This window comes from Mya arenaria, chromosome 12, assembly GCF_026914265.1.
Source record: "Mya arenaria isolate MELC-2E11 chromosome 12, ASM2691426v1".
In the NCBI taxonomy this organism is placed as follows: Eukaryota; Metazoa; Mollusca; class Bivalvia; order Myida; family Myidae; genus Mya; species Mya arenaria.
In genome coordinates this window covers 34,579,941-34,597,020 of record NC_069133.1, presented here as the reverse complement: position 1 = coordinate 34,597,020, position 17,080 = coordinate 34,579,941, and the positions used below count along the sequence as shown (strand labels likewise).

Genomic DNA, 17,080 nt, shown 5'->3' with positions numbered 1-17,080 from the left:
CAGATTCACAAACAGATGGATACATCGTTAAAAAAAAGCCTAAAATGCATGAATGGGACTTAAGAATGGGCCAAAATTTCAAATCGTCTGGTTAGCACTCTCACTTCTCACCAAGGCAGCCCGTGTTCTATTCCCAACAAGGGCGCCTGTGAGTTTGGTTTGTGGTCACCAACCCAGACAAATGGGTTTCTTCTGGGTACTACGGTTCCAACCATTGTTATCAAGAGTGATTAAAACACCGTAATTATAACTTGCTGCTTGTTTCACAATCATTGTAATATAAATAAGTTTGAACTTAACAAAAATTGACCCACAATGATAGTATAACATGTATGTACAATGGTCTGGTTTAGAAATTCGGGATTAATACTAGCCCGAAGAAGTTAAAGTTACCACACTGACTTGTAAAGGTCAGATATTATGTCATTTGTCCGAACCAGTTAGCTCAATTGGTAGAGCTCCTGACTTTTAAGGTATCATCGGAATGGGACCAGGGGTTTGATCCCCACATTGGTCGCACACTTTTCGGAGACTGTGAAATAAATGCAAGTTACAACAGACTAAGATTTAAAGAGCTTTATTAGAAAGATAAATTCAAATTGTAACAACTGATCATTAACAACATTTATGTCCTACAAGCTTTTTATGTTATGCAGAAAAATAGCAGATGACTTTAAAAAATGAAATAATGTTAGTCACATGTTTCATACAAGCAAAGCTAAAGCACCAAAGTCAGTGAATGTACATGTATGCAATAAGAAAATCTGGAGGGTTGAATGCAAAAGGTCCTAAATCATATTCATCAATATTAATATTTGAGAGCTGAACATTGTTGATCTTACAATGACTTTCAGCATTTGTTTCCTGCTAGGTAATGTTCAGTAAATGGCGCCTTTCAGTATGGTGAAAATTTGTCATTTCTTTCTTATTATAATTTTTCTTCAAAATCGCTTCAGTGGTATCAAAAATGTTCCTTATACAAAAAATGCCTTCTTTTATGTAACAAACATAGAATTTTAAAGGCAAAGATAAACTTAAAATATGTATATGTATTTAGCTCTGTTATAATAACACATCATAATTCATTACAAAGATGCATAATATTTAAGTTTTGCTATTCAGCCCTCCAAGAAATTGAGAAAAAAAAATGATTGTACAAATAAGAGGTAGAATTGCAGTATGTAGAAACATAAAAACAATTTGAGCAATAATCAGAATTAAACTGAATAAACATTGTTTTTAATAGCGTATCAAATTTCTCGTTTGAAATAAAAGGATTATAATGAGAAAATTAATTTGCATTTACAGTTTTATTACACCAGATGAAAACGTTTAATGCTGACAAAAAAAAAGAAGAAAAAAAATGAGAGGAAAAAACTGAAGAAATTTATGAGTATAATAATTATTCTAATTACACAAATATTATGCTTGTATATGTACATAAACCTTTACAAAATCAAAGAGTATTGTGGTACTTTGTGCTATTATAAAATGATAAACTTTGCTATCACAATCTTCAGATTGTCACAAAAACAAATTAAATTGCATCTAACAAGATCAAATAAAAAATTACCCTCTGTTACATGTATAGCGAATCTAAAACATCTATCAATACACATATACATAGGAATCAAAAATTGAACACTGTAGAAATTTACCCTATGTGTTTGTGTAATAAAGTAATAAAATATTTTTTTCAAATTTAAATATATTTATGAATTTTAGAAGTTCATGTATAATAAAGTCATCAATTTTAGAACCATTCAAACTATTACATGCAATAACAATAGTACTAGAACAGTGATATGGGATTCATGCTGCATATTTATCACTATTTACTAAAAATAATAAATGTTCAATTTATTCGGAGGATTTCACAAATTTACAACTGTTTATGCTGTGTACATGGCGCGATCGAAATTGCCTCGGTTGTCATAGACAGTATCAAATTCCTCCTCGATTCTCACACGTCGATCCCTCGAGTCTCTAGACGACCGATCTCTGGTTGGATCGCTGTTTCGTGAGTGGTTACGTTTGGGCACGCGATCAGCAAACCACTCGCCAGGGGCCTGCATATATTGTGGGGAGTAGGGGCCCATGTATGGGGCGTACGCGGGGTTAACCATGGGATACACGATCTCGCGGAATTCTCCATCGCCGTCCTCGCTTGACCTTGGTGACCGTCTGGTTAGTGACTTCTTGTCTGGTGAAGCCTTTTTATTCCTGAAAGCAGATTTAGATGTGGTATATTTTTTATCTTTGAAGAAATCAATAGAAATATCATTAAAAATTGCACTATTGGACTAGCGATTTTGGATTAAAGATTAAAAATTTAGTTAAACAAAGAAGGAGTAAAATCGGGACCGAAAAATATCAATAATTTCGGATAAACGGTGTTCGGAATAGCGGTGTTCAACTGTATAATTATGCTTTTTTTCCAGGTCACAAGCTCACTGTTATTTTATGTTTTTGATATGTTATGTATGTTTGTTATTTATGTCAGAAAATAGCTCATTGAGCTAATGTTTCTTGTTAACGCATACCTAACTTTAAATACAGATTCTTGTATCTTGTATCTTGCACATACCTTTAAAGTGATTGCAAATTAACATGGGTTACCAGGCATCAGAATTTAACATTAAGATTAATGAGCAGTGACCTAGCTTATTTGTGATTCAGATTTCTTAAGATGTTTTATGAATAACTTAGGCCTTGTTTGGATAAGATGTCTAAGCTGCTGAAGAGTGCTCAGAAACCTGTTCCAACATGCAGGATCTTTGCCAAAAATGTCCTTACAACTTTTTATTGGAACGCATTTTACGCAAAAATGAGCTTAAATTACGCCCGAAAATTTACCGAATCTAGTCTTTTGATCTTTATTGAAATGGGGGCCTTGGTCGGTATTCATAAAGCATCATACGTCATTTCCTAACTTAAGTCGCTTTCTTAATTTGGTATCTCATTGGTCATATGAAATAACTCAATAATTTCTGAAATACATAATTGTCTTTGACCTTTTTAACGAATAACACATACTTTAATGTTGAAAGCACTTTTAATTTGACTATGAAATTTTAAGTAATCGACGTAAGTTAGGAAACAACGTAAGCTGCCTTATGAATACAGCCCGAGCTCTATAAGTTCTTTTGAAAACAAAGAGTAATATGAATACAGCCCCAGCTCTATAAGTTCTTTTGAAAACAAAGAGTAATATGAATACAGCCCCAGCTCTTTAAGTTCTTTTGAAAACAAAGAGTAGTATGAATACAGCCCCAGCTCTATAAGTTCTTTTGAAAACAATGAGTACCAGTAGTATGAATACAGCCCCAGCTCTATAAGTTCTTTTAAAACAAAGAGTATAAGTAATATGAATACAGCCCCAGCTCTATAAGTTCGTTTGAAAACAAAGAGTAACAAACTTACATGTGATTGTAAACAAAGACAGCCACAGCCACGACCAAGATGACCAACACAAGACCGGCAATTCCTGCTGACAAACCAATGACAACTCGATCATTCATTTCTCGCGCTGCGTCGTTAATAAGTGGCTCGGTGGCGGGGGCAGGGCATTTGTCCGCTGAAAGGTGAGTAAATAATTATACACAAGCGTGAAAATATAACAGTGATACTTGTATGGCAACCATCCTCTTTTGGAGTTTTAACTAAATTTCTTTGTGTTCACAGAATGAAATGTGAGTGTGTCAATTTAAACACCTTCATTTAATGCCTGTTTCATCTATGAAATATAGAGCAAGAACCTAAATTTTCAATGTCCAATAGTGTTTTCTGTCAATTTGTTTTACATTATAATCAACAAAAGAGCTCTTATTTCAACTTAAGATAATGTTTTATCACTGATACAAGAATTTTATTCACATTTCACACATTTTTTTTTTATGTCTGAAACTATTAAATGTGAGCTAGATCCTTTGAAGGGACTAGACACCAGATAATACAATTGCAAAAAAAGGAAAATTGTAAAAAAATACATAAAATTGATATCGTTGTGTACAAAGCATTGAATTTTACTTTCGCTTATGACACATGCATCACATTTTTTACAATTTTTTCATTTCGAAATTTACTGGGGTTGTCTCCCTTGCAAATACCAGTAAATTGTAAAATAGTGTCATAACATGTATCTGTACCAATCACATGACTATCACATGCTAAATATACACACTACAAACTGGGAAACAATTATGCGCTATTTTTAAATGGGTAAACTCAGTTGGGAGCGCAATAAAAATTTCTTTACATCATGTAAAGAGATGTATTATTGTTTTATACTAGCTCATATGGACAATTCTAGGCTTGTTTTGAGAAAACACTGTATTTGCTGATTCTGGGATCATCTGGTGTCTAGTCCCTTTAAACATTACCGGTAAGCAAGAGTAAGTAAAAATAATCTATACATACATATAGTGTACTTGAGTGTCTGAGTGTATACGTCACACAAGTAGCATTCATCGTTCACGCTGACCTCCAGCGGTCGGTAACACACTCCATCCACGTAGCAGCTGGCTTGCTGCAATTCACATTTTTTTTCTTTTTATAGAAATACTGTCTTAATAAAAATTACAAAAGTTATTCAAAATCATGAGTGAAATAAGAGGAAATTTCAATAAAACCTTTTCCATCAAAAATGATATAAAGTTTTGCAATCAACCACAGAAAATAACATATACCGGTACTTTAGCCAGCATCATATGACTCCCTACACATCTGTATATTGCCATAGTTTAACAACATGTGTAAAAAAATTCATGTTAATAACAAACAGTGTTTGAGCAATGTTTAATATAATACTGAGGTTCTGGAATGAAAACACCAATAATGACACGAAAATAATGAAACCAATACCTTGAAAATTTGTTTCAAGAAACGACATGTGTAAAGGAATTTATAAAAGGGAAGCCCTCTAACTTATGAAATAAAATCAAACCTGTGGCGTGCAAGTTCCCTCTACAACATCATTTGCATTCAGCTGACAGTCAAAGCATATTGGGTTGTGCGCTAAAAATAGATGCTGCGGACTCTGACTTGTGACCTGCCCGTTGTTGCTAATGGATACCAGCACTGAATGCAAGGGCAGGGAACCAGAGGTGGAAAGATCGCACGTCACTTCCTCAAACGAGACCCAGGTTGCTGGAACTGTGGTAACTGTACTTCCGGTTTTGTTAATACCAGTCTCCGTTATCTGAAATATAAAATCATATTTCTTTGATAAATAAAATTCCATTGAACAAAAAAATACTTTGAAAAAAAAAGTGAAGAGGTTCTTTTTGTTCACCATATTGCTAAATTACTTCCTAGCTCAATTTATATTGGTTTTGATGAACCTTTATATAATTATTGATATTTTTTTTTTAATCAACTTATGAGGATGTCAACCCCTCTTTTGGTGGGTGGGTGTAGGGGGGGACGTTAATCATGATACCTAATCCATTACGCAGGATTCCGCTGATAGCGTAAACATGGTTTTTAAAAACAAATAAATGATAAGTTATATAATATTCATTCGCAAAAATATTTCGGGGGATATGGCATATATATGATATACAAAAAAATCTTAGATTAATCACACGTTACAAATTTAAACCCAATATTATTAAGCTTATGGAAATGGTTATGTTTGATAGTTCTTTAAACAATTGACATCAAATGTTATTTTAAAGCAGTATTCTGGATTCTGAGGCCTGTTACATTGAAGGATTTTAGTCAAATCTGAAAGCCTCATAAAAGTCAACAAGTTGATTTTTTTTTAATTTCCATAACTTCGTATTTAATTTTAATGCTGGCCAAAGATTATTTCAAGGAAATATAAAGCATAATGACACTATGACACTAAAATAATTAATTTTAAGACAAAAATGGACTTGGATCATTAATGAAACAGCCAACTCTTCTTGAAATAACTGATATTCTGAATTCCAGGAGCGAGGGATGACAGTCTCTTACTTATCATGATAAGGTTGTTATAGTTTTCTTCAACTGATATAAAAAGTTTCCTTCAACTGATATAAAAACAACACTTTTGTTTACCAATGAAAAATAACCGAAAATATTTTGATCTATATGAGGTAACAGTGACCTTGAGCAGATTTACTCTGAAACTAGGCTCGTCCTACCTGAACAGTCTCAAGGTGACAGTGGGCACTCTCGACGAAACCATTTCCGATGGCAGTCACAGTCTTACATATGTTGTCGGCAGTCGAAGTACATTGTGGGTTGACAATCTCATCAAGCTCTGGTGGATCGCTCAAATTGATCGAACAATCGGATCCATCAAATCCATCATTACATTCGCAAGTCACTGTTAGGATGTTTATAAATAAAGATGTTTAAACAAATCTTCTAGTAATTAAGTGCATTTCAATGTATCTACAAAAGACATTATCACAGCTTTCACAAAACCATCATCAGACACTATAAAGTTATTGTAAATTGTTTAAATTGTAACATGCGATTTCATTGAAAGAAGAGTTGTCTCCCCTGCCTCATGTATCCTCATGAAAATGAGATTTTGTCAGTTAATCCCCCAACGGTATTTATGAAGTGTAACAGAAGGCAGTACCGTGGTAAATGATGATGTCACAATACATTCATACTTAGCGATTAATGCGTCACAAATGCATTTTATTCTCAACATGAATTAAATGTTTAGTTCTTAAAGCTGCACTTTCCCAGATTGTTTTGACAATTTTTTGTCTTGAAATGAGCCAATTTTTGTATAAATGTCTGGATACCATTGATAAAGAGTCAGCTGATAAAAGAGAGATTCATATTTATGTTTGGAAATTGATGTTTTATGGCTTAAAGCATTACTAACGCTTCAAAAAAAACAACAAAAACACAAGGCTGTTTACCAAACAAATGAGATCTGTTCTATTGCGAGTTATCTTATATGACTGCATTGAAGGCACTAATGCCAAAAGGAGCTGATTCTGAGACAAAAAATTAAAAAAGTCAAAACTATGAGAGTGCAACTTTAATAAAAGTAAATAAAGTTTTAATAATATTACATATAATGATATGATTATGTCCCATTACAAATTATTTAATTATTTTAAAGTAAAACAGAAAACTCACAGTTTTGGCAAACACCATTTCCAGAGCAGGAGTTATCACAGGCCACATCTCGAACGCTATTAATTATCGATGTGTTAGTGCTTAAAGAGGCTTCCGTCTCACACAGTTGTCGGTAGCCGTCGACCTGCTCCCCAACAAAAGCTGTATTCAGATCTTCCATCAGCTGGAAAAGTAAGAAAAGTTGCTAAGGCTACACTGATTGTTTTCAAAGTTTTCTAAATTGGTTGCAAAGCACTATTAAAGCTGCACTCTCACAGATTGACCGATTTGACAACTGTTTCATTTTTTGTCTCAGAATCAGCAGATTTTTGCATCAAGTGTTTTCAAACCAATCATTTTGAATAACACACAAAAGAACAGATCTCAATTGTTTAGAAAACTGCTAAATTTTTCATTAGTCTTTAAGTGTTAGTAACGCTTTTAGCCACGAAACATCAATTTTCGAGCGTAAATATTAAAAAAATGAAATCTGATTTTTTAACAGCAGTCTAAAATAACTGGTTTTCAGACATTTACCAAAATTTGTCTTAAACACAGACAAAAATATAAAAATTGTCAAAACAGTTAATCTGTGAGAGTGCAGCTTTATATACAAAATTGATTAATGCACATATTTGTGCTACAAATAAACTACAGTGCAGGGAATAATTGGAGCCACAACATCTTGTTATGCCTTCAACATTCCAACGTGTCTTTCCTTGTAATGGCAAGTAGTTGAAAATGGACATTGGAGCCACATTTTGTTATCCATAGAAAATGGCTTTCGATGGGCATGTTATGAACAGAGATCCCAAAAGTATCCTCTATCTGCAATTCTTTTGAACAGAGACCCCAGAATTTCCAAAATACCCTCTTTCCGTAACTGTTTCGAACATACCCTAAAATATCCTCTAGATTTGAACTGAGACTCCAAAACTCTATCCACAATTTTTAGAACACTCACTCGAGACCCCAAAATACCCTTAAGTACCATCTTTCTGCAACAGTTTTTAACAGAGACACCAGACTACCCGCTATTCACTCACCTGAATGTCAAGAATGCAGTCCGTGATAATCTGATTGAGTTCGTCCTCCGGAACAATATCCTTACAGGTTGCGGTAAATCCCGCTTCATTCAGCTTGCTGTAACATGTTTGGTTTGCTTGGTCCAATGTTATTCCCTCGGTTGGTGTGGGCCAAGTGGGCTCCTGAAAAATATTTATATTTAAAAATATAAAAAATCATATTTTACATCTATCATATTAAACTCAATAACAGCCCTCTTTGGTGGCGGAAATATATTTAAAGGTTCAATGCAGTTTAGCTGCAGTATTACCAGTAGGATGTCAGTGAACTTTAAAATTGTCTGAATATTCAAAAATTATTTCATTAACATGTTAACAAGAGTACCCTGGGAATACCAAAACAAGTCTCTTTTTTTTCTTTATAAAAAAAGGGGCATAACGTGACTACATTAAAATTCAGAGTTTTTTCTTAGCGACATAGGGGCCCAAGGAAACTATTATAAAAAGCTACAGTTTTGTCCTTGTTGATAATGGGGCGAAACATGATTATATCAAAAGCGACAGTTATGGCCTTTATACACATTCATGACTGGTTTTTGCATTTTGTTCATCAACTAGTAACATATGTATTAAGTTTCATGACAAGGTAGAAGTTTTTGCAGGATTACATCACCACCACCAACAACAAGTCTATATCACTACTGTATAAGTGGCTATGTTCGCTGGTAAAAAAGTTTGTGAATTTCAAATTTCAGCTGCTTCAAAGGTGGAAATGTACACGAAGTCTAAAATCTGTATAAGTCTGATATTTACATCAATAACAGTCTTGTGTAGCTTGTGTTGGCGTCCATTAGAAGTATGAGATTTATTATATTTCTATAAAAAGTGATATAAACATGCACCAAGTCTTGCTTTTTCTGTGTTTTTAAAAAAAGCACAAACTTGTCAAACAAAACATTGTAAGGTGTTTTTTAAATAGTTTTAAACCCAACATTCACCTCATGATGATGTGTATCCCACACTATTTAATATGAACAAGAAAAACAAATGGTATTTTCAAAAGAACACACTATAGAAAAGCTTAAAAATTTACGCTGGTGGATTATAATGTTTGTGATTAATGCAGATAGCAAAATTAAACAGTTCCGGTACTTTGAAAAACAGACAGGTTATATATTATAATTATAAATTTCAAAGCAAACCGAAAGGTATTAAAGCAAAATATTTGAAATTACAAGTAAAACTTTGAATTTAATACAACAACTATCTAATTAAATTTGCTTATATTTTGTTGAAAGTTTGATCATAAGAAGGCCTGTACATGAATTTGTCACTTACAGGTGGTGGAGGTGCGTTGACATCCATGCCCATGTCAGCAAACGGGTCTCCCACAGCCCTCTTCTTTCTTCCAGTAGCAACTGCGAGTGGGCCAGGCAAGGTCAGGGTCACATCTTTGCCTGGAATTTATGAAGGGTCAATGTTGCAATCATAAGTTTGTCTAATTTCTTTTTATCTTAAATAGGTCAATATTATAAAAAGTTCATGGTTATTTAAATTATATTATTTTCAACTACGGTAATAAAGTCGAAGTCACAACTGCTTTTAGAAATATACAAGGTCAAGGTCAATTTTACCTAATATTTTTTATCAAGTTAGAGTACTGGTAATTGTCACGTGTCAAGGTCAGGGTCACATCTTTACACTACTGAAAGGTCACTTATATTGTTTTACAATATAATATTTTACCTTCAAAGGTTGAATTAACATTAAAATAATTAACATAGATCAGGGTAGTAACAACTTTTGTCTGAATAAATACAAAAGTCAAGGTCACACCCTGGATACTTTTGGTGCATGAAATTCAAAGGTTTAGTTAACTTCGTTATATTAGGGCATTGTTTTGTAACCAACTCTCAAATTGATTTTAAACTACTTGTTATGCAGGATTTAGATAGAAATTAAACAAGTGTTCATACCTTTTTGTGATTCACAAGTTTCTAATACACTGGTCACTCCGCATTCACACCGTTCAGAGTCTTCATTATATTCGCAGAAGTCTCCCATTGCAAACTGTTTTGTGAGTGGTTTTGCAATAACTCCCTCAAACATTGTGTTGTCAGGGGCGGATCTGAAATAATATGAGAATTCTAATATTTATGCGCTCAGAGATGATGCTTTAAACTATAATGGCTTTTGCCGTTTTGACTGATTGTGATGCTTTAAAGCTGCACTCTCACAGATTTACCGTTTTGACAACTTTTTTATTTTTTGTCTTGGAATGAGCCAAATTTGGCAAAAATATCTGCAAACCCGTGATAACTGCAGACAAATGTTTGATGGCTAAAAGTGCTACTAACGGATTAAATATAAGTATAAAACATCAGTTTTTGAATTAAAATAACAACAAAAAAACGTTTAATCTGTGGGAGTGCAAATAGCTTTTGCTGTTTTGACTGGTGGTCATAATTAAGTATTTGGGTCAAGAAGATGATAGAAAGTTTAAGCAATGTTGTTAAATATGCGACGGTATAAAGCTGTAAATGTACACAAAATAAGACACTTGCAAAATGAAAGCAATATACAGTAGATTTATATTGATTTCATGTCCATTTTGCGAATTAATGACGCTGGTAATATATTCGCAAAGTTTAAATATTCAACAACATATTTCAATAACTGTCAAACACTGATTTATTAGACTTAATATTTTGCAAGGTTTTAAACTTGAGCGAACTTGCTAAATTTTGCAAATATTAAACTAAGCAATCTACGGTACATACTGCCACTCTTTGTTAAACTCATCCAAGTCTTCAATCTGACGTCCATCTCGGCCAATAAAATCATTCTTCCTATCTCCATCGAAGTTTCCACATAATCCTGCGCAAAAAAACATCACAGACTTTTTAACTTACACAAATTTCATTTAGCTCCATTGTGACAAAATCTCATAGAATTATTCCTGAGAAAAAAAGCAGACCTCAATATCACAAAAATACTCAAGTCTCAACCTCAACTTATTTTACCACATACAAAGCATAGCATGATTAAAAATCTTGCTTTTTTTTAATACTTTTTTAAAAACTTATTTTTCTCATAGAAAGTGTTGATAAAAAGATTTGGCAATGTTTTAAAGAAAACTTATTCTATAGCAAAACAATACTTGAGTATAAATAGTTAAAAAACAATAACTTGTTCTCTAAGTACATTTTTGGCTGTAGAATATCATTCCCTTGAAATCTAGACCAAGTTTTAAAAGGTGTCAAAACTTATATTCTTTTAAATTTTATTTGGTTTACTTGAGTTGAGACTGAGATTAAACTTTGACTTAAGTATTTTCGTGATATTGGGGTCAGAACTTCTTAGGTAAAAAGACAGACACAATTACCACCATTACAGGACACTCAGTTTTGAGTATTTTATGGTAAAAACACAGTTGATAAGCAGTCGAACACCATTGGCTTGAACTCGCTTAGCTTTAATTCCTCGTTGGCTCGAACTGGTTGTAAAGGACTGCTTTCTTTATACTAAAGCTAACCAAAATGGTTAGCTTGGCTCGAAATTTCCGAGGATCAAGGTATTTTTGCCTGTCCCTTAGATTTCGAGCTAACAGGGTTCCACTTTAATACATATATACCCAGAAAACACACGCATCATTTTATCAGGGGCCATATTCATAAAACATCTGAAGTCCATTTTCAACTTAAGTTGATTTCTTAAAATTTTCATAGTCAAATAAAAGAAATGTATAAGTGTTTTTTTACATTTCAGTACATTTTTTCAATAAGGTCAATGAAAATAATGCATTTTAGAGATTCTCTGTTTTTTATTTCATAAGAGATACTAAAATAAGGAAAGTGACATAAGTAAGGAAATGACTTAACAAGTTTTATGAATACCGGTCCAGGTTGATGAAGGGGCATCACCTGATCTTGAATTAACAATGTTTAAAACCAGATGTATGAGTCGTGGAAACTATACATATAATAATTGCCAAGTTTGGTGAGAATATCTTTAAACTTGATAACATTAGGGCACGATAATGATGTAACGGAAAATAACGAAAATGTGAAGGCTATGACACTACTGTATTATACTGTGTATATGACACACTTTTTTGCCCTGGTATTCAATGAAGAAAATGCCTGCATCCTTCTGTCATTTTTTCCAAAAATGATTTCTAAGTCAAAATAAAGGTAGTTCATTATTTTAAAGTTTCAATAGATTTTACAGAGTATGATTCTGTATTAAACTAATAAATAAACATGCACATTTTTAACTTGTATAATTGTGCACAGTCAATGTGTGAAGGTGGGAAAACCAGTAGCGCTCCCTCTGTCTACCGCATTAAACCACGTTATTTTAACACCTAGCTGAAGGTGTTGACATGTTGAGAACATTTATGCACAAAATACGGCTGTTGGTATTACAATTCACATCGATAGATGGAGACATCAGAATTGTTATTTCATTGTTTATGCACAAATGCTGTACTATTAATTAACTGTTGCCATTTTCCCAATTCAATAAATTTCGGCAAAACACCAACGGTGTCTCCTTGTTTTGACATTTTGATACTGCGTCCTATCAGCATATTCAGGATTTTTACCCAATTTACATGTATTGCATATTGTTTTGCCTGTGTGATATTTATGCTAGCGCACTATACACAGTATGATATAGTACTTCAAAAAGCAGATGGGCTAAACACACTTATTGCTATAAATTAAAAGCATGTTTTTATGTTATTGAAACAGATTATGCACATTTTTCTTACCAACGACATTTTCCCAATCAGCAGGAGAAGGCTTGATGTTAATGTTCATGAAGGTGATATCCTTCCCCTTTCCCCCTCTTTTAATTGTCACAATCCCTCCCATCGGCAGGTAGACCTGACACAAAAATAAAATTTAATGATGATTATCACATTAAGTGGAATATGTACACGGCAGGGGTTTAACTAAAATAATTTATGTTTGGCAGTTGCTATAGTCCTATATTTTAGATATAAAAAAAGGATGGAAATGGAATATTTTCTAAATCCTGATAAACAGCTATATTGAAATCCTGGAACTAGTTTCTTGTTTTAATCTTGTCATTAATCTGAAATGGCTCAGAACAAACTTATTAAGATCATTCATGAAATCAGTCTTAGCTTATAAGCTACACTTACGGTTTACATAAGCTATACATACGCTAAGCTACACATGCGCTATATGTATGCTATACAAAAGCTATACATACCCTTTATGTATGCTAAACATACCCTAAAGATAAGCTTTATGTACGCTATACATACGCTTTACATAAACTATTCACATACACTCAAAACAAGCTATACATACATCAAAGGCTTTTCCCTTCTTGTATGAAGTTACTTTCATTCCTGATGTGATGGCGTTGTTAGACAACATTCGTGGCTTCGTTTTCTCGTGTTCTTTATTTCCGTAACACAAATTATAAACGAATGTGTCGTCACCACTTCGGACCATTACGCCACAGTTACAGGTAGGATTTTTCTTACTCTTCGGATTACATGGAGCATACAAGGCACGGACCTATAAAGAACATGTGTGAGTAATCATTAAAAACATTGATAATAACCATTAGGAACATTTTGCCAATAACCATTAAAAAATTTGTGCCAATAACGAGTAAGATATTGTGCCAATACCAATAAAAAACACAGTGTCAATAAACATTCAAAACATTGTTAATAACCATTAAAAACTCTGTCAATAGCCATTAAAACATTGTCAATAACCATTAAAAACATTGTGTCAATAACCATTAAAACATTGTTAATAACCATTAAAACCACTCAGCAAATAACCATTAAAACCACTGTGCCAATAAACATTAAAACATTGTTAATAACCATTAAAACCACTCAGCCAATAACCATAAAAACCATTGTGCCAATAAACATTAAAACCACTGTGCCAATAAACATTAAAACATTGTTTATAACCATTAAAACCACTCAGCCAATAACCATTAAAACCACTGTGCCAATAAACATTAAAACCACTGTGCCAATAACCATTAAAACCACTGTGCCAATAACCATTAAAACATTGTTGATAACCATTAAAAATATTGTGCGAATTACTATTAAAATCATTGTGCCAATAAACATTAAAAACATTGTTAATTACCATTAAAAACATTGTTAATTGCCATTAAAACATTGTGCCAATAACCATTTAAATCTTTGTTAATAACCTTTAACCATATTGTGCTAATAACCATTAAAAACATTGTGTCAATACCGTATTTCTCCGTTTATAAGAGGGGGAAATTGGGTCTCGATTTCAACCTGAAAGTATGGGGCCCCATCTTATAAGCAAGGCTATAAGAAATTCATAGAGAATGGAGTCAGAATCAGTTATATTCAACATATGGTATTCGATTAACCTATTTATTGTCTGTTGATGACACCCCAATAAAAGTGACAAGATCACAACCATGGGATAAAGCATCTGCTTTGTTTCGCTACAATGAACACTCGATACCATCTAATTAGCAAATGCTTATTATCTGTCCAAACAAGTGCTTGATTACAGGAGACACATTTTGCTACCTTTAAAATTAAAATATTGTGGATATTGTGGCGTGGCAATGGTTTGTATTTAAAATTGGTCAGTTGAATACCATATGATCCCATTTTACTACCACGATTGTGTCTAGGCTGGTTAGATAATACCATATGATCAGAAAGATAATAATCAATAATCGTTTTTTTTGTCAATAACCATTGAAGACATTGCTTCAATAATCATTAAAAACATTGTCCCAATAACCGTTAAAAATATTGTGTCAATAACCATTATATACATCATGATTTCTGTTTCAGTATTTTATTTAATGAATCTGTATGTATAGACATTGAACAATACTGTTAAAATAATGCAATCCACATGCATTTGGGGATTTCGAAGGGATGAAAACACGATCACTAACATAGTCACTTCATACAATTATGTCATGAGTACGGAAAATAATAAATATCAGCTTAATATTACAGTACATGGGGTTAAATGGCATCATTTTTCAATTCATTTTTAAACATACCTCATAATCATATTTCTCATTCAGCAAAAGGACAAACTCCCCTTGTAAAAAGTTGTTGTATTTCCTGAAAAATGAAACAATAAACATACATTCATTTGGATTTTGGGCAGTGGCAGGGAGGGATAAGTTTAAAAAAAAATCTTGCAAAAATTATAATAATAAAGTAATATATCATTTTGTGTAATCCAATTTCTACATTTTTTACTGACTAAGCTGTTTTGGATCAAAATTGTGAAAAAATATTGAACAAATTTGGGACAGATATTTTAGTCATGTTCTGTTACTGAAATGGGACTGGCATGGTCAAAATCAGTCCTGGGGTGGTATTCAATATTCAACTTAAGTAAATCTTATGGTCATACATGATTGACTTCATTCACTCTATTGGTCAGTTATAAATAACAAGTAGTCGGATTAGTTTAAACATATTTTATTCAGTTCGTATATACAAAAATAACAGTACAGCAATAGTATGATGAAATGGATCGGAAAACAAGCAATGTAATTGCTTATATTAATTCCTTTCCATGTAGCAGTGTACAGTAACGAAATGCATAGAAAAGTCAGTGTATGATGTGAAGTGAACAGTTTGACGAAATATATTAGTTTAATAACTGTTCAAACTATTATTTACATTTAATTTGAATGTTTTGGAATAATAAGATAACTATTAAAAAGACAAACAAACAAAAAGAAAAAAAACGCAAAAATATTCTGTCACACACACTGTCCCGATGAAAAGCGATCGATACACCAATGGGGTCGACTGTTAGGCATCAAAACGCTTTGATGCTGTAATGAATCTCTGGACTTTTAAAAACAAGCTTGAATTAGCATCAAGGGTAAGGCGATCATTACCGAAAAGAAGATTTTCTACAGTAGCAGCACAAGGTAAATCATGGATAAAACGGTTACGCATTAATTGATATCTAGGACACTGAGTGAGATAATGTGACACAGTTTCAACGGCGCCACAAGCACAAAGGGGAGAAGGAATAATATTTCTTCTGTGAAGGTCATAATTTAATGAGCTACATCCTAATCGCAGACGAGCATGATTAACTTGGTGTTGTCTGTTTCCTACATTATACAGGAGTTGTGATTTCTTTGGTTTCGTGTTAAATTGTGATTTAAACTCGCTGAGAGTAGGTGCATGTCTGATATCTTCAGGAAGTGAGTTCCACTGGCGAATAGTCAGGGGTAGAAATGAAGTAGCGTAGGCTTGAGTTTTACAAGGGATGACTGGAACTTCTGAGCGATTTCGTAGGGCATATGGCTGAGCTCTCGGCTGAGGAATTAGATTTGTAAGATACTCTGGAGAAAGACCATTTTTCATTTTAAAGAACAGAATGAGGCGATGTTTGCGTCTCCTTTCCGCAAGTGTATCCCAGTTAACGTCAGCTATAAGCCGCTCAATACTACAAAGTTTGGTAGCACCGGTTACAATTCTAGCCGCCTCGTGTTGGACAGCTTCGATATCATTTTTTAATTCATTACTACAATTGTCCCAGACAACATCGGCATACTCGAGTAAAGGTCTAATAAAAGTGACATACATTTTGTCCAAGGCTGCACGGGAAATTACAAACTTTAACGTCCTAAGAATACCAATTCTCTGCCATGCCTTGTTGACGTTTGAAGATATGTGGGATTGCCATTTGCCATCTGAAGAGAAGGTTACCCCAAGATGTTTATGAGTGCTGATTTGAGATATGGGTACATTGTTGAGATAAAGTGGGGGTTGATTTTGTTGTTGACGTCTACGAGAAAAGAGAACAGATTCTGTCTTGGATGGATTAAAAGTTACTAGCCATTTCTTCGACCAAGATGATATTTGAGATAGATCATGGTTAAGGTCGGCTGCAGAAGATACGGGATCTTCTACAATAATGTAAAGACTGGTGTCATCTGCG

General features: G+C 33.4%; 1 protein-coding gene across 3 annotated transcripts in view; it reads right to left on the bottom strand.

Annotated features, from left to right (window-relative positions):
- Window positions 1–561: 561 nt before the first annotated feature.
- Window positions 562–17,080, bottom strand: part of LOC128211401 (uncharacterized) — a 113,424-nt gene continuing 96,905 nt past the window's right edge. For all 3 annotated transcript variants that reach the window (XM_052916150.1, XM_052916152.1, XM_052916151.1), the window contains 13 exons: window positions 15,168–15,231; window positions 13,439–13,651; window positions 12,871–12,985; window positions 10,877–10,973; window positions 10,073–10,224; window positions 9,435–9,553; window positions 8,118–8,279; window positions 7,093–7,255; window positions 6,132–6,316; window positions 4,946–5,200; window positions 4,420–4,528; window positions 3,424–3,577; window positions 562–2,223 (listed from right to left, as the gene is read on the bottom strand). In XM_052916150.1, coding sequence (XP_052772110.1) covers window positions 1,893–2,223; window positions 3,424–3,577; window positions 4,420–4,528; window positions 4,946–5,200; window positions 6,132–6,316; window positions 7,093–7,255; window positions 8,118–8,279; window positions 9,435–9,553; window positions 10,073–10,224; window positions 10,877–10,973; window positions 12,871–12,985; window positions 13,439–13,651; window positions 15,168–15,231 — 2,119 coding nt within the window. In that variant the 3' untranslated portion in view covers window positions 562–1,892. The remainder of the gene's footprint in view (window positions 2,224–3,423; window positions 3,578–4,419; window positions 4,529–4,945; window positions 5,201–6,131; window positions 6,317–7,092; window positions 7,256–8,117; window positions 8,280–9,434; window positions 9,554–10,072; window positions 10,225–10,876; window positions 10,974–12,870; window positions 12,986–13,438; window positions 13,652–15,167; window positions 15,232–17,080) is intronic.